General features: G+C 39.3%; 1 protein-coding gene across 3 annotated transcripts in view; it reads right to left on the minus strand.

Moving 5' to 3' along the window:
- AGGF1 (angiogenic factor with G-patch and FHA domains 1) overlaps window positions 1-18660 on the minus strand; it is a 39275-nt gene that overhangs the window by 2097 nt on the left and 18518 nt on the right. For 2 of the 3 annotated variants that reach the window (XM_005288293.5, XM_008167533.4), the window contains exons 6-13: window positions 13691-14048; window positions 10275-10386; window positions 8925-8976; window positions 5936-6037; window positions 5394-5559; window positions 4811-4890; window positions 3282-3409; window positions 724-823 (exon numbers count right to left, since the gene is read on the minus strand). In XM_005288293.5, the coding sequence (XP_005288350.1) occupies window positions 724-823; window positions 3282-3409; window positions 4811-4890; window positions 5394-5559; window positions 5936-6037; window positions 8925-8976; window positions 10275-10386; window positions 13691-14048 (1098 nt within the window). Of the gene's footprint in view, window positions 1-723; window positions 824-3281; window positions 3410-4810; window positions 4891-5393; window positions 5560-5935; window positions 6038-8924; window positions 8977-10274; window positions 10387-13690; window positions 14049-18520; window positions 18591-18660 lie in introns of all 3 variants that reach the window. The other variant, XM_008167534.4, reaches the window with a different exon arrangement.

Consider the following 18660-nt stretch of genomic DNA (forward strand, 5'->3'; position numbering starts at 1 on the left):
AGGATCCTTTCATCTTCACAAACTGACATAGCGGCTGTGCTGGTGGGTGCAGAAGGGGTGCATGGGGGAGGTGCTGCAACACAGCACTGCGTAGATTCTGGACAGCTCGGTTGCCCTTAGGCAACCGGAACTTAAACAGAACTCCCACAGCTCTCTAGGTTACACTTTTTTGGTGGGAGGTGGGGCGAGGAGGCCACACTGGCTTCCATGGCAGGCCAAACCTGGAAGGGTACAAAGTGGCTTAAAGCCACCTTAGCCCTTTTCTACTCCTCCGTTGGTTGCAAGTTCTGTGCTACATCACTGTGGGGCACAGCAGAGGGTCTTACCCAAAGTCTGTCTTTTAAAATATTTGTATGCTCCCTATAAAAGGGAGAACAAAAGGGAAATTAGTTCTGTCTTCCTCTAGGCTTTGTGTGAAGCATTAAGATAACTGAACTACTGATTAGCTATCTAGACACAGTCTGTACCCCAACCCCAACCTCAATTCCCTAACAATGTATACACCACTAACATTTTCCAATGAAGCACCGCAACTATTGATATAATTTCTAAATACTAGATTAATAATTTAAAAGTGAGTAAATGTCCTGCTGAAGTGCTCCACATCCAGTACTTCAAAATCCTGTAAGTTCCTCAGGACTTACAGTGAAAATAGGATTTTCAGTGCAAATGCATTTTTATATTTCTGTGTAACCTGTAAAGCAAAAAGGCACAGAAACCTACCGGATTCTTCATTCCACCACCATCCTTGCCTAGCCCTTCTCCTTTTTTCCATCCCATCTTCTCCAGCATTTTGTGACCCTTGTTGCTATCACTGATTTCACTTTAAAAGAAAGTAAAGTTAGCTAAAATATGAGGAGGACAAAACAGAATTTTAACTCTATTCCTAGTATTTGGGGTCTATTTTTCAAATGCGTGCACAACTGCTGCTCCTGAAAACTAGGCAATTGCACTTGCCATTACCTGATATGCAAGCATGAGGGGCTGAACATGTTCATGTCTGCCTCCAGACTATGCTGAACACAATGCAAAAGTTAAACTTTATTGAATTTTTGTTGGGATTGACAAAATCTGTTTCAAGAAATGAAGTGACTTTTTTAGTATACACTAGCTTTGTGAAATCGAGTTGGTCACCTTTGCGAAAATTGCCATTTTAAGTGAAGGGACTGTTCCAATCTTGGCTAGCTATATTTTCCATGAACAGAACTGTAAAAAAGTTATCAGTAGTAATTCTTGTTCTCCAAATAAATTGCCTCCACAGAGCCTCACTGTACGGTCTGAGTCCCTGGCAGCTTGACACCCAATATCACTACAAACCCTATATGTCCTGAGCCCCTTGTTTCCCCATCCCAAACCACCAGCCTCTGCATCCATCATGACCACCAGCAAAACCCTCCTCTGCCCACCAATCCCAAGTGCCCTATCTGCATGTCCTCCCATTTGACAACCTTTACTATCCTTGTCTTCCCTATGCCCCAAGTTTATCATTAATCTCCTCTTTAAATAGGAAATGTCTACTAACAAAGAAAAACACCTTTGTTGCCTCAGAATTAGGGTTGGCTCAAGTGTATATTCTACCAGTGCAATCATAATTAAAATCAGGGATATCGCCAGGTAAGGCTACATTAATATCTAGAGCAATGTCAATTCACCTGCCTTACTACCCAAACTTCATAATTCTTAAAGGCTTATTTGCCAGAACAAACTTTTTAATTTCCAACATACAGCCCCCCACGAATGCATACATTCAATTCCTCTAAAACCCACTCTTAATGATAATCTTGGTGAGATTATGACTTGTCATAGTTAAGCATGTGAAACAATGTGATTTAGAACAGTGGTTCTCAATCAGGAGTCTGGGATCCCCTAGGGGGCCTTGAGCAGGTTTCAGAGGGTCTCCAAGCAGGGCCAGCATTAGACTCGCTGGGGCCCAGGGCAGAAAGCCATAGCCTCACCGCATGGGGCTGATACCCAGGAACCTGAGCCCTGCCATCCGGGGCTGAAGTTGAAACCTGACCAATGTAGCTTTGTGGGGGGGCCCTGCGGCATGGAGCCCCAGGCAATTGCCCTACTTGCTACCCCTGATCATCAGTCCTGTCTTTTATATACAGAAAACCAGTTATGGCAGAGGTTGGCCATTGAGTTTTTATAGCATGTTGGGGAGGGGGGCTCAAAGAAAAAGGTTGAGAACCTCTGATTTAGAAGAAATGGTTGTATGCATTGTGTGTGACTGTATGTTGGAGGTGAAGAATCTGAGTAAATGTGGATGTTACAATGGGTTATAAGTAGAGCCCTACCAAATTCATGGCCATGAAAAATGCATCACGGACCATGAAATCTGGTCTTCCCTCAAGATTCCCCATGAAATCTGTTTTGTGTGTGCTTTTACCCTATTCTATACGGCTCTCACAGGGGAGACCAGCATTTCTCAAATTGGAGGTTCTGACCCAAAAGGGAGTTGCAGGGGTAGGGGGTGTATCTCAAGGTTATTTTAGGGGGGTTACGGTATTGCTACCCTTACTTCTGCGCTGCCTTCAGAGCTGGGCAGCTGGAGAGCAGCGGCTGTTGGCTGGGTGCCCAGCTCTGAAGGCAGCTCCCCGACAGCACAGCGCAGAAGTAAGGATGACAATATCATACCATGCCATCCTTACTTCTACGCTGCTGCTGGTGGCGGCTCTGCCTTCAGAGCTGGGTTCCTGGCCACCAGTCACCCCCTCCAGCTTTGAAAGCAGTGCAGCTGCCAGCAGCAGCGCAGATGTAAGGGTGGCAGGACCGCAACCCCCTTTACAATAACCTTGCGATTTCCCCCCCCCCCCCCCCCCAACTCCTTTTTGGGTCAGGATCCCTACAATTATAACACCATGAAATTTCAGATTTAAATAGCGGAAATCATGAAATTATTTTTAAAATCCTATGACCGTGAAATTGCCCAAAACAGACCATGATTTTGGTAGGGCCCTAGTTGTAAGGCATAGGAACTGAGGTTTCTGTGGATACTAACGTAACTGGTTATTTCCTGGACTTTAATTTATTGTGTTGATAAGAAATGCACTTGAGCAAACTTAATGCTAGATTAAAGTTTGTGTGTGTGGGTTGGTTAATGGTGGCCTAATGTGAATTTGGGAGTCAGTGCAGTAACCTGAGCTCTCTCACACTGTACATTAGCCCAAATGATATCAAATCAGGTTACCATTATAAATTCACTTTATCACCACCTGTAAACGTGCACAAAAGGTTTGCTATGCATTAGCAGAACACAGAATAAGATTTTACACACTTACACATGAACTGAAGCTGGAGTATCGTCCCTTTGAAATGTCCCCTCACTTCCAATGGTCTCCCTGCGTTTTCCTGCTCTATCTTTGTAATTTGGATTTTTTACTGCTTTGTTGTCTTCATAGTCTGTATTCTTTACAAACACAAAAATTCCATTGTGGAAAGAGATTAGTGACAGGCTTTAAATGCTCTTTTTTGTAAACCTATTTTTCTTTTTCCCAAACAACTAGAATAGCTTCACCATATTATTAATTCAAAACCTAATCACCAAATACTATAAAATTCTCCTTCAGTAGTTCCATGTCACTACCACATGATAATGTGTTATTAGCAAGTACATCAGTTTTATGCCAGTCTAATTAAAACCATATAATCTCTCTACAGTACCACGTTACTGGCGTAATTAAATGCATGTGATCTCCTGACAAAGAGTCAATTTCCTCATATTAAGCACAAAACCATATTGACAAACCATTGGGAATTTCATGTATTGCAATTTTATATCTCTAAGTAGTGTCCCAGGAATCTTGCTGCCCATTAATGTCAATTACTACAGAATGAACGAGAGATTCTGTACTTGTACAGATTCTGTGCTGGTGACATTTGATTAGCTGCCAAAGTAAAGGGACCCTGAAGACATCCTATTTCCCACATGAATGTGCACTACAGAGGGACTGGTCATGACTTCATGTTAAGGTTAGGTTCTAAAATATCCTTAAAATTGGACACATATGCATATACACATAATACAACCAGTGTATGTAAATACATGAACACAAATATAGTATGTGCATATACACACACACTACATATTCACAACATGTGAACAATATATGCACCACATTTTAAAGTATATAGATATGTATGGATACATATGCTACACTATTGATTGAAACAGTATTATGCTCCCCCCCCAAAAAAATTTGTACTATAGCATGGAAAAAATAAAACAAATGAAAAACATATGGCAACTTTTACAATAAACTGCTTAAGTGAGAATCAAAGAACCCTCAACTAAGCTTCAGAACACTGAGTATTTCTTTATCGGATGGTGGAAATAAGAGTAATTTTTTTTCTTAAATCCTGTCTCTCCTCCCAATTTCTTCTCCATTGCTTTTCCTTTTTCTCCCTCCTTATTCCTCAGGTTCTCTCCTTCCACCTCTAATTTGTGCTGAACTGCAGTGCCCCTTTCCCAGCTTGTAGTAAGAAAATCACAAGATCTCTTATCTTCAAAGGAATAGCCATCTGGCTTTATTCTCAAATCACTACAATTGGTCATTTTTTCCCTGAGCCTTTATGAGAGAACTTCCACCTCCCCCTACCTACTTCTCTTCCTCCTTGAAAGATACTTGTAAAATGGCAGCTATAATTAGTGTGTGTAAGACTAGAATTTCTCATTAAACCAGAATACTTTAAATAAGTTGCATATTTGAAAACTTTCCCTATTAAAATCTATGGTTTAAACTAGGAATCACAGAGTAAATATAAACTCCACAGATTTCGAGCACTTCATAAACACTTATTGTGAACTTACCTGTAAACCATATTTTACCCGTATTTTTTTTAATGCTTTTCTTCTGACTAATTCTCTCTCTTCTTTGCTCAGTGCTGGACCTAAAAGGAGACCACAAGACCAGTTTTAATTGGATAATTAAGTAATACTGTTTTGAAGTATAGACAGAATTAATATTATAGAAAATTTTGTTCTAACTACTGTTCTACAATTGCTAAAATGATCAATACAACTGAGTATAATGACTGGATATAATAGATTTCAGTTTCCTTTCTGTTTTGTGTGTTCCTAGATCCTAAACAAAAATTACTAGTAGCAGCAATATGATCAGAATGTTGTATTTCTGTTACAAGTTAACTTCAAGAACACAATGCTACTAAATAACCCAAATCTTTTAACATATTTATGCATATGTATTGAGAGGAAAACAGCACACGCCATATAGTACAGAAATATACCCAGTTGACAGCAGACCATTTTCTTTTTTATAACTATTTGAAATAGAACTACCTGGTTCAGGGAAAAGGGTTACTATTTTACACTCAATTAATTTTGTAATGTAAGAGCTACTGTCAATACCATATCCAACAATATCATCACTTACCAGAAAATTCCTTTTTCTTATCAAGGCGAAGATGTGCTCTGACCTGTCCTGGTTCACATCCATCACAGGTGTCACTGCCAGGATGTATGTGGAAGGATAATACAGTTTCTCCGATCTTTACTTCATCCCCATGTTCCAGAACATATGGGTCACATTTTGTTTTAGGCTATAGAAACAGAATTACGCCATTTATTAGAATAACTGATAAAATGCACCATTACATGTATTCCATGAATATTGTTTATATGGGAGTTATTCAGTATATTTAAATTGGTATCTCTGTAATCTAACTACATTTTTTACTGGAACAGATTCTCATAATTCCTAATCCAAAATAAATATGAAAATTTATCATAGGTACACCTAAAAACTGAGTAGAAGCCAAGAAATGATCAATGCATGGAAGAAAAAACACTCAGCAAAATCATCAGTGGTGATTTATAAGTCAGAATTTCATTTAAAATGACCATGTGACTGATCTGCTTTTCTATAATGCAATATATGTACCTAGTTTCCTAATCACAGTAAGTTGCAATGCTCACCTGTAGAATCTGATTTCCGTTAACAACAGTGCCATTCTGACTGCCTTGATCCACAAGAACATAATTTTGCAATTCATGGTCAAAATATACTTCGGCATGAAACTAGAAAAATATAATGAAATGTTTTCACTGCATATCATTTAGTTTACATATTATCTTAATATTCCAGGATGTATTTTAGTGGTCTGTTAACATACATCTGGTATTGTAAGTTAAGTCACACTGTTGCAGGCTTTCTGACTTGACCAAATTGAGGAGTACATGAACAAAACCTAGTATTTCTAGCATACTAAATTCCATATTATCAGTACAACTGTATTTGTTGATTGGGCTGTACAGATTTACAATAGGGAACAATCCTATAATGGCAGAGAGATTGACGAAGATGACCTCATAGATCTTTTCTGTGTCTAGATTCTATGAATAGGATAAACCACAATTCAACTTAAGTTTATTTTAAAGGTGCTAACCTTGGAGCTTTTTGATGATCTTATTTTAATCTTTTTTTAAAAAAGATGTAAACGTGAAAGCGATCCAGACAGCAACAAAATGCTGCCAAGTGTTGCAGGTGGAAGAAAACCGCTTACTGCCACTAACTTTCTATGGTTCCATTGGAAAGTCACTTAACTTCTCCCCGCCTTAGTTTCTTCATGAAAAACGAGAATAAGCCCTGACCTCATGGGTGTTGCGATATTAAAGCAGTTTGAGATTCTTGCATGATGAGTTGTTTTAAAACAACTCAACTGCCCACAAATTGGTGACTTTGGTTATTCACACTAGGAGGGGAGTTAAAAAACAAATTACGGTGTTACAGAGAAATGACAGCTCTTGACAGAAATGACAACCTTGTTCTGAGAATTTTAGGGATGTTTATGAAAAAAAATTAGGGAGGTTGTTTGGCCCAGCAGCAAGTACCAAAGCCAAATACAGGTAGAGGGCCTTTGGTAGCATTTGAACACTTGCAGTGAATTTCAGATGCAATTCTGTCCACGTTAGAGTAACTGGGGCCCCTCTTCTTCTATCCTTCTCCTCCCCTCCCTGCAGAAACCACCACCTTTGCCCCCTCCCCTCTGAAACCAGGATCCCTCTCCCCTGTCCCCTCCCAGTCTATGGCCAAGAGGGGGCCCTGGGACCTCCCTTGTTGTGCCCCGACCCCACAATCCCAAACAGGGAGAATGGTAGGATTGGCCCTAGGAAAGCTGCCCTCCAATATCACCTAAAGCCCTTAATTACCTTGGCCAGTCCTGGGCCTGGAGCTCCTTCCCAGATGATCCTCCTCCTCTGTAATGTTCCCTCTCTCCTCCTCCACCACCACCTCCTTCTCTCCCCAGCAGAATATGCAGCTAGGATCTGATAGGATGCAAGCTGTGGTGATTGTCAGTGGGGGTTGGGCTGCAGGATTCACTGCTCAAGCCACAAGCTGTGTGTTGCACTGCAGTTGCCCAATGTGGAGCCGGCAGGCACTCTCTAGGTCCACATAGGGCAGCTAGAGTGCAACATGCAACCTGTGGCTTGGTCCATGAATCCACCAGTGCCCCAAACGATTCTAAATCACTGTGGCATGCCTCCTATCAGACCCTGACTGCAGTGTCTGCACATATGCCACTGGGTGGTGGTGAAGAATGCTACCCTGTGGCGCTTTTTACTGTGTTGGTCAAACCCAAGTGGCGATGAGTGACAGACCCACACTTTTCTATATATAAATAAAGTGTGCATAGTTCAGCTTGCAAAATTTGTAGGTTTAAACTTATTTAGTAATTTTATAATTACATGAAAAAATTAGGATTACAAAAAATAGGAAGGGATGGCATTTCTGTATTGAGTTGCTATATACTCCTGATTCAAACAATACCTTCCCAAAAGATCATTAATGGTGACCAATCATTTAACCATCAGAGGAATGAGGTTCTGGAACTGCCTTCTAATAGGAGTAATGGGGGTAAACAATCTAACTAGTTTTAAGATGGAGCTTGATATAATTATTAACAGGATTATATGATGAGATTGCCTGCAATAGGTAAGGGATTGGACTCGATGACCCAGGAGGTGCCTTCCAGCCCTATGATACTAATAGGAGAAAAAGGAATTTCATGGTTTTCAGTAGAAACCACTTAATTGGCATCCTGATAAATGGTGTGGTTGATTAACTGGAGTGATGGTCAGGGAACAGATTCAGTAAGATGTGTTTCAGGTACTAGAAGCAAAGGATAACTGGTAGACCTAGTTTGTTTAAATAGCTTATCTGTAGGGCCCTACCAAATTCATGGTCCATTTCGGTAAATTTCACTGTCACAGGATTTTAAAAATCTTAAATGTAAATTATTTCAGCTATTTGAATCTGAAATTTCATGGTGTTGTAATTGTAGGGGTCCTGACCCAAAAAGGGGTTGTGGGGGGATCACAAGGTTATTGTAGGGGGTTGCAGTACTGCTACTCTTACTTCTGCACTGCTGCTGGTGGCGGCGGCACTGCCTTCAGAGCTGGGCAGCTTGAGAGCAGCAGCTGCTGGCTGGGAGCTCAGCTCTGAAGGCAGTGCCAATGCCAACAGCAACACAGAAGTAAGGATGGCATGGTATGATATTGCCACCCTTACTTCTATGCTTCTGCCTGCAGCAGCAGCCACCACTCTCCAGCCACCCAGCTCTGAAGGCAGCAGGGCAGAGGTAAGGGTGGCATGGTATATTGTGAATTTTTAAGTTTTTCATGTCACTGCACTTGGACACTGAAATTAAATTGCTGGTTTTGGTCAGTTTTATTTTGTTTCCTTTCCATTGGGACAGTGCTGCACTGTTTCCAAAACTGCAGAGAAATTACTAAAAACATTCCTCTGCTTAAAGACAAGTTCATTAAAAAAAAAAAAAACTTTTTAATAGCAAGACTCTTGCAAGACTCTTAAAAACACACACTAAAATTTTGGCCTATATTTATGACAGTGTACTTTTAAATTTCTTGATCTATCAGAATACAAAAACAAGAATTTAAGAATTACCTTACTGACTCCAACTTCAGGAATCTGGAGGGTATGTTGCATATCTTTCTCTCTGTAAAAACAGGTAAATAGTTAGGTAACTTGATTTCTGTCATACATAATTATGTAACTTACATCATGGTACCAGAGAGATTTAAGATACTTCACACTAATTTGGTTGTGTTATAATTTCTTAAAGAAAAGGTTTTTTAATATAATCAGTGACAAAAAGCACACTTCGTACAAATTGCAATATCAAGTTTCCTTTCTGAACTATTAAGAAACTTTACAGACTGAAAGCTATTGTGATGCAATATATGATGGGGAGAATTATGTTATCTACCTTGTTACATCTATAAATACTAACCCATGCAGCAGACAATGTACATATTAAGCTGAATCTGTAAACTTATCAGAGAAAAAAGGCTGATTCCACACAAGCAGACAAGGCCTGTAAGAAAATGGTTTTGGTTATGGGGAGACCACATAGGGAAATCCTGCATCCTTTGTGCTCTTCAGTGGGTCTCTACTGTAGTGTTTAGGGCACAGGTATGCATTTTTAGCATCAGACAGGGGATATGACTAGTGGAACTATAAACGACATGTATCCCTTGGCCAAAATTCCTGTGTAGTGGACAGTCATCACAATCTAGGAGCCTGCTGTAGTAACGGATGCGTGGCTGTACAGATAGTAAAGGACCTCAGGATGCAGGTTGAGAGTTAGGGGGAATTTCCATCTATTACAATCTCCACAAAGTTGTATACTACAATGTCCATTTACTGAGCCTGTGGAGTCAAATCCTATATACATATCCCACCATTGAAATGCCAACAGCACACTACACAGCTGAAAGGGAGGAGACATTTTGGCAAACACCACTGCTCTTACATAATATCACTACTCTTGCATAAATACATCCAAGAGAACTCTGATATCCACAAGGAGCAGACAGGACTTTTTGAAGATCTCATCCAAAAGACACCCATGGCAAAATAAACTCAAACTCAATTTATGAATTTCAGAGATGAAGAGTTGAGTCGACTCTACTGGAATATGAATATGTGAGACCAGGGTTCTATCATAAATATCTGATATGCTTCACTCTGAATTTCAGAATTATATATTTTTACTTGTGAAAGAGGCACTTAGTGGCCTCAAAGTCATCATCACCTTTCGGGAGGTGATAATAGCTTTCACTGAACTCACTGCAGCCAATCACACTGCACTCATTTGCAAACTACTGGTTACTACTATACCAAAACTTCAGAATTGCTAATGTAAAAGAAGATTAACACAAACCTAGTGACTCATCACACAAATTTTCAATGTCAGACATGAGCCAGGATTGCACAGATTCCAGTCAATTTTACCTTCCAATTGTAGCAGCTTTCACAGCTGTGATGATATAAAGTGATCCAGTCTGCAGTACTGGTGATCTAATTACAATTACTCTGATACATGGAGGCCAAATTCTCTCTTCATCTAGATTTATAAAAAATAAGTATTAGTAAAAAGCAAAGCCTACAACTATGATATCACAGTCCTCTAACTTTTCAGATGCTTGGAAAGGATTTAGCCACACCTCAACTGCAATTAATTGGTGTTGTCTGGCACAATCCTGCGTCAATCTTAACAAATGAAATATACAAGCAGTTCTGAAAGAACAACTTTGATTAAGCTATTCTTCAAAAGGCTTATTTGTCCATTTCCAGTCCAAATGGTCAGAAATGTTTTTTCTCAATGTGTTGGAATAGGCTACTTGGATTACTTGTATGTATTGAAGTGCATATTTACTTCAACCAGCATAAAAAGTAGCTTTGTAGAAGTTATTGACATGCTGTTTATTTATGGGTCATTAGGGATAGTTGATTGGAGATAAACAAATTAACATTTTGTTTAAAATGTAGTTCTACTCTGAAAAGGAACTATCTAAAATATAATCTTAGTCAACAAATGTGCTCCTTATTGGTATTCAGAGTTATATCTGATTACTTTAGTAACTAAAGTTTAGTTTTGAGTACTTTTTAGCACTATAGAGCCATCGCAGTTGAGAGAATGAGTAGTATTCTGTTCCTTCTTGTGCATGAAGAGAATTGTTCACTGAATTCCAATTGCTTGGGTAAATTAAGTGTCTTCAGATATACATGTGCAACAGCATTGCCTTTAATGAAGTTGAGCAGGTGTAATTAAGGGCACAATTTGAAAATACACCTCTACCCAGATATAACACGACCCGATATAAAACGAATTTGGATATAACACGGTAAAGCAGTGCCCCGGGGTGGGGGGGGAGCCTGCACACTCCGGCGGATCAAAGCAAGTTCGATATAACACGGTTTCACCTATAACACAGTACTTTTTTTTGGCTCCCGAGGACAGCGTGATACCAGGGTAAAGGTGTACTGGGTTGCATGGAAGCAAAGACAGAAATCAGCCTGCAGTTTCTTTATTACTCTGGTGTTGATGCACAAGCCAGAAAGAACACAGCTTGACTTTCAGATCCTAGGTTGAATTTGCAGAGTTGATAGTTAGAAAAGCATTTTTCTAATGAGTAAAAGGAGAAAAATTAATCAAGGTGTTACAAGGTAAGAACCACCGAATTACCAAGATGCTATTTTTGCAATCACTTTTCAGACTAGTATGTTCTAAGCATGCCTTTATTTATACCAAAAGCTCCTGATGGTCAGAGATTACCATGCATGTAATTTGGACGTTTACTGAAACCCAAAACTTACCTCTGAAGTCAATGATCTTAAATGCAACTGTAATATATCATACTAGTTACATGGGATTCATGATTAAATAATACTACTAGAGTTCTAAACCAGTTAGGGTGGAGTTCACTTTATCTACATAAAGCCTGAGAAACCTGGCTCTATGTGAGTGAAGAAAGGGGATGTTACAGATAAAATTTCATAACTGTAACCAGGTCATAGGGTTGCAGCACAGGGCCCTTGCGGCTACTACTCAAATCTGTGGGTTGGAAAAACAACTGCAGCCCCTCCATGCACTTTTCGGTAACGTTTATGGGTCAGAGGATCTACATAAAGGTAGATCTTGTGACCTCTTCCACAGTACGGTCCTTCTGCCAACCTCTATCCTATCCAGAGCCAACAATGAAGACACTTTGGCAATAACTACTATGAGCTCGGGATGTGATTCTCAGCTCACACACACACACACACACACACACACTAGCATGGGCAGGAGCAGTCAGGGCTAGCAGCCCTGAGCACAAATCCACCTGAACTCTTTGGGTACGTACTTGGGGTGGTTAACCCATACTGCTGCTGCTGCCCATGCCTCTGCAATTACACTTGTTCTATTTTTAGCTCACTAGCTCTGATGAGAGCTAATGCACGTATGAGTATGCAAGCTGGGAATCACTCATCTAGCTCATAGTGTAGACCAGTGGTTCCCAAACTTTAACAACCTGTGAACCCCTTTCACTAAAATGTCGTCTCATGAACACCCTCCTAAAAATGAATATTTACAGGGATTTTCTCCTTTACCTGCGTATAAATTATAAAAGCAGTGATCTTGGAAATATAAAATTGGTTTTTATTATTATTTATCATTACAGTATTTTTTTACATTATGAAAATGGCAACACTTTTCCAAGATCTCACTTTCATAGTTTGTATCACTTTGAATAAGCCTGTTATAAAACAAGGCTCCTATGTTTCATCAAGGAGTATCAGATGTGAAACAGCATGAAGGTATTTAAGAAGCCAACTCAAAGAGTTCCTCCTACACAAGCATTCAGGTCTTGAGCAGTCCAGGCAAACAACACACATTACAACAAAGCTTAAATTTGTTCTTCATAATAATTTTAAAAACAATACTAGCTGCCTATTTCATTTTAAAAACAGCAAAAAATATCCACCTCCCCTTTCTATTTCTTATAAGGAGTCTTGAAGTTTAAATCTCCTCAGTCTGATTGACATACTTGCTTTATCTGCTTAGCTCTTGGAAGTCCACAGGCTGCTGGCCCTGTGCTGCCCGGAGTCCCTAGGGAAAGCTCTGTCCACCATTAGTGAATTTTTTTTTCTTCAAGAACCCCCTGTAACATTTCGCGAAACCCAGTTTGGGAACCACTGGTGTAGACATATGCCCTTTAAAAGGGCATAGAGGCCTCCCTGTACACCTACTCCATCCACAGCCACTCAAACATGTCCAAAGTAGGACTTAAAGTGGTCTGGAGGGATTGTGCTGTTCCTCTGCAGCATAGATGAGCTTCACCCTCAGTGGATTATATGGTATTTATCTGGAGAACGTTTATCAATAACAGAAATTCTATGCACTAATTGGAGAATTGATCCCATAAATTACTATAAGCATAGGACTGTGATCTTAATTTTAGTATATATATGTTACACTCTAGTGTGTACGTATTACGGCATTGCTTCCCTGTCGAAAAGCTCCTGTTACAATTTTCTCTACACAAACGATATTCAGTCTATGTAAGCAGAGAAAGAGTATCACGTTAACATCACAAAATAACGAAGATATACTCATATGACAGCTTTTACAAGAACAAAATTCATATTTGTTTTTAGTCCTAACAATAGTGGAAAGAAAGAGTGGAAAGAACACAATAAATATTGGCATAAGCTTTTATATTTCACTGACGACTGCAGTTTTTAAAGCTAAACTACCTCAAGTCATCCCTTTTCAGTTTTATTTTTATGAGTCACTATCATTTTCTTATAGTTTGCTCTTATTTATTTACTGACTTCTGAAAAAAATACAGAAAATACTGTATATAAAAGCCATAATAATTCACCTTCATTTTCAGAGTCTTCTGAATTTACACTCTCTTCACTTGTTACTTCATCTTCAGTGCTATACTCCTCACATTCAGAGTCAGTAATTTCACCTTCTTCTGGCTCACTCTCTGTCTCTATTATTTTACTGTCATCCATAAATGCAGCAGTATCTTGTATTTTTCTGTTAAGGTGTGAATTTATACCATCTGTAATAATTGATTCTTTGGCTGTTAGTCTGTTTCTTACATCAATGTCCACTTTAGCCTTCTTTCTTGCATTTGGAGACTCCTCCTCTTCAGTAGAACTTATTTGCTCATTAGTGGTGGAAAGGCAATTCAGACTTCTGGGTGATTTCTGCTCTTCTTTGTCCAAATCCTGGAGAGGATTTATAGAAACCAAACTTGAGGAATTAAACATTGTCTTTAGGGACTGAATTCTTTTAATCTATAAATAACACAGATTTAAATCCTTCACTAGATGTTATAACTAGTGTCAAGAGATTATTAAATCAAGAAACTTGTGTGTGCATGCAAGAGACAGGTTCCGGATGACACTTTTCACCCATTTCAAGTGTATCCAAGAGGTTATGGCTATCTTCAATTCCTGATATTGTAACTATCACTCTCTTCTTCTAATCCCTTCACTGACAGTCTCTTTCTTCACAACAAGCTTCAGGATCCTTGTTCTCACTCTCAAAAACCTGTGTAAATCCTTCCCAAATACGTCTGCTCTGCTTTCATCTCTCCTAATTTCTCTTTCCCCCTCACTCAATTCCTATGCTCCTTCCAAGCTTCCTCAATTGTTCTTCATCTCTTCCTCTATTTCTGTCTTCTCTTTTTTCACACTGCTCCCTATGTCTGGAACTCCCTGCTATGTTCGCTGATCGACCTTCCTTTCTTTCTTCTTTCAAACTTGCATCTTTAACAAAGCCTTTCATTACAAGGCACTGCAGAGGTAGTTTAATATTTCAAGTTCCCATTATAATGCCACAGAAGATTCATACTGAAAATCTATTTCCTTACTGAAAGACTTTTCTCTATTACACATACATACGCGGCTTTATTGCATGTTTGTCCATCAGTGTTTGGCTTATGGCATTCATTTGATTTTCCTTCACAAGACCATCAAAAATTTCTCAAGGCAAAATATTAAAATCAACACAAAGAATTACATCAGTTTTTCTTAAATACTCTGGAAAAGGTTTAGTCATAATTCTGAATCTACCAACCCTGACACTTTTAAGTGAACAGAAAAGCCTTGTCAAGTAAATGAAAAACATTTAAGATCCCGAATTATTTACTTATTTGGAACCCTGAACTCAGAATAGATGTTTTGCAATAAATCCAATACTCTTGAAACAGAGCAGGTAAACAATGGAAAAGTGCCTTTCAAGTATTTTTTTAAAAGATTATTTTATATAAACATGAATTAATCTTAATGTAAACTCTGTGAAAGAAGTTAAGTATTTTCATTTTATAAATGTGGAAACAGGAATAGAGAGGTAAAGTAACTTGCTCAAGGCCACAAGGCTGGTCAATGGCAGAACTGTCATTAGAACACAAGAATTCCTGCCTCCCAGCCTTGGCCTTAACCCACTAGGCAGCAAAGAACATTTAAGTCTACATACACATTTAGCTGTTTTGGAACTTGAAAACATTTTCAAAGAGCTTTTCCGCTCAACGCACATTAAATAGCAATTCTAGAAGAACCGTAGACTGTTCCAACCAAAGGACCACCACACTGCATCACTTAGATCTGCATAGGAAGGGAGGGGATATGTGTCTCAGAGCACAAATCTTCCCTCTTCTGCATCAAAGGGTACGTCTACATTACAAACCTAAGTCGACCTACAGCCACCGCAATGCATATCCACGCTACCCTCCCTGGGTCGGCAGTGAGCGTTCTCACACACACACCCCCTGCGCTCCCCAGGTGAAGCCACGCGGGCCTTCTCGCCTCTGCACCACCCAGGGCTCACCAAGCTGTGAAATTGACAAGGCTGCCCAGCTCCTGGAAGGGAGCGGAGTCCAAAGCCGCCCATTTCTCCAGGGGAGCAGAGGACAGCTAGGCTCTAGCTGCCTGACTTTCTTGTCAATTTCTTGACAATTGCTGTGAAATTGACAAGACAGCCAATGTAAGGAGCACAGTGCCTACACAGACATGGTGTCGCTCTAACTACACCAACGTAAGCCTTACACCACTTGTGGAAGTGGAGTTACTATGTTGGTGTAGTAGGGCACTTACATCAGTTGGAGGAAGGCTGTAGTGTAGGCACTGACATAATTAGGTCGACATAAGCTGCCTTATGTTAACCTGTATAGTGTAGACCAGCCCAAAGAGGGATTCACTTGATTGCCTCAGCAACACCGTCTCTGCCTCCTTGGGTGGAGAAGGTGTAGGCCTGCCTCTGGTGAGAAGGAAAGAATGGATGCAAATCATTCCTGCTCCAGCCCCACATAAACAAGGCACAAAAGATGATACAGCTCAGATTGTATCTCTTCCATGCAGCCATCCCTGGGGATGCTTGGGCTTCAAGTGGCCATGGCTGGCTCCAATAGCCGGGGAGGCACTGGATGAGAGGGTCATTAGGGTCAGAGCCATTGTCATTTATTTAAAATTGTAATTAGCAATGTGGCAACCTGGTTGGTGAAGAGGTTACACAGGTCACAAGTGCCTGAAAGAGAATTATGTTAGAAGCTTCTTTGGTCAATTAGATCATAACTTTAGTATTTATGCAAATATGTGAAGTTTTAACATCCCTTCAGATGTTGTATATTAGAAAATAGATAGTTGCCTGGCTCAAGACCTGGCCAGTAAGATTAGATACTCTTGGATGAAAACTGCAATACACATTTTAAATTCTTGTATGCAGTTCAAACGTTCAGAAAAAGCATGACACATACATCCTAAACAATATTTTTTTTAAAGCATCAATGCCCATATAAACATAAAACTTATACAACATTCTGATTTCAGCAGTAACAGACTACTCAATTTAAAAAAGGAAAGCAAGTGAATATACATAAACAAATTATTATCTAAAAGCAATCTCCCCCTCCTCCTGACAAAAATGTAGTATTACATGCGAACTCACTGCCCCAAATCAATATAGATGGCTTTCAGCACATTACGCCATGTGAAAGAAAAAAGCAAAGTCAGCTTCAGAAATGTACTGAAACATCCCAATTCAGCTGTTTAAGTGGGGGCATTCAGTACTTAATAGAAAGCCTGTTTATTTAAGTGTAGATATTTGCAGATCACCTTTAAACCAACAAAAAAGAATTTAGTGTTACATTTTTAATTTATGATTTATTGGCCCAATTCTGCTCTTACTGAAGTTCATGGCAGCAGGGTCAGGAATTTATTGACTGGTTGTTTCAAATGTACAAAAACAAACGCAATGTTATTCATGATATATACTGAATACCCCTCTTGGAAAGTTCTTATTTGAGACCTGATCCTGCATGATGCTAAGCCCTCACAACCACAGACTTAGTCCTGATCCTGCAAAGTGAGCTACAAGCTTGGATCCTTATGCATGTGTAGACTACTGCTGAAGCAAAGCATTGAAGACAATGGAACTCTGTGGGCATAAGGATCCATGCTTGTAAATCCCTTTGCAGGATCAGACACTCAGTCTGAGTTCTTTGGGGAAGGCCCATGACTTTATACTTGTTCATAAAGCTCCTGGCATGCTTTGGGTACAGCAACAAATAAATTTAGGAATCAAGGATGCATGAGATATTTATGGTTTTGTTGGTTAATCCAACATTTCTGTAAAGATCTGGGCTTTATTTATTTAATTACGGGTGGCAGCTTCCACCTTTCCATTCTTAAAAGGAACACATTTTGTTCCTTCAGTCATGCCCTGGTGCTCTGTAATGTTAAACCTGTAGACACTCTTCAATTCATTCTTAAAGCACAAGGGCATCTTAACGGAAATATGGCATCTGAAAAAAATGCAAAAGCAGCAACGTACAAAAGAGTAACAGTGCAGAAGACGACTTTTCATAATATATCAGTTGTAGTATTAATGCAGAACAGAACATCTCTGTAAATGTGCATCAACACGTACTAGATTAATAATCAGACTTCATTCAATATAACCACTGCTAAGAGGAAGGAACCAGTACTTTTTTTTGAAAAAGCTGAGACAAATGTCAATTCATTAAGATTCAGAGAAATATAAATGACAGACTTCTGATTTTTCTACTGGAGGATTTATAAGACGCTCATTCCCAGCCTGGTGACAGGGCATGGAGAATCATATAGCTAAGCTTCCACTTGTTTAATGCCACCATTCCACTAATTCTCCAGTTATTCCAGTCTTTCAGCAACCCAGAACCCGAGTTTCCAATGTAAAGGGGAAAAAAAAAAAAAAAAAAAAAAAAAAAAGTCAGACCATCTTCATATATCGTAAGTTAAAAAAAAAAAAGGGGGGGGGGACGGCAAAACCCCCACCCCAGTCCTTTTGGCAGGCACCTTTACAGAGCAAGCAGCACAAATGTGATTGTTACCGTAAGAACATCAAAGGTGATTCTTGGTTAGTCAAGACACCATATATTGATGTAACAGGATGCTTAATATTTCTTTTGGCAACTATAATTTAGACAGAAGGCTTGTCAAAGTTTTCTGCAGATGTCTGGATTTGTACATTTCAGTTCAATTAGAAAATAATTTAAAAACCGGATTTGATTTATGGCAAATAGGTGCAATAAATTTAATCCTATTTCCTCCAGGTAAAAAAACATTTAAACAGCAACTACCCAGCTACTAAGAATTTTTTTAATCTATCAAGGTTAAAGGTAAACATCCACAGACTAACGTGTTTGGTGTCTCAACTCTACCTTCACCAGAAGCTGCCAATTCAAAAGAAGAAATCTTCAGATTAGCCATGGTTTCTGTCAACTGATGTACCTAAAGACAGGATGAATAGCAGCAAATAGTAAACTGCACACTGTAAAAAATATCATGTTTCAAGAGTTCT

Source organism: Chrysemys picta, chromosome 6 (assembly GCF_011386835.1).
Source record: "Chrysemys picta bellii isolate R12L10 chromosome 6, ASM1138683v2, whole genome shotgun sequence".
Taxonomy (NCBI): Eukaryota; Metazoa; Chordata; order Testudines; family Emydidae; genus Chrysemys; species Chrysemys picta.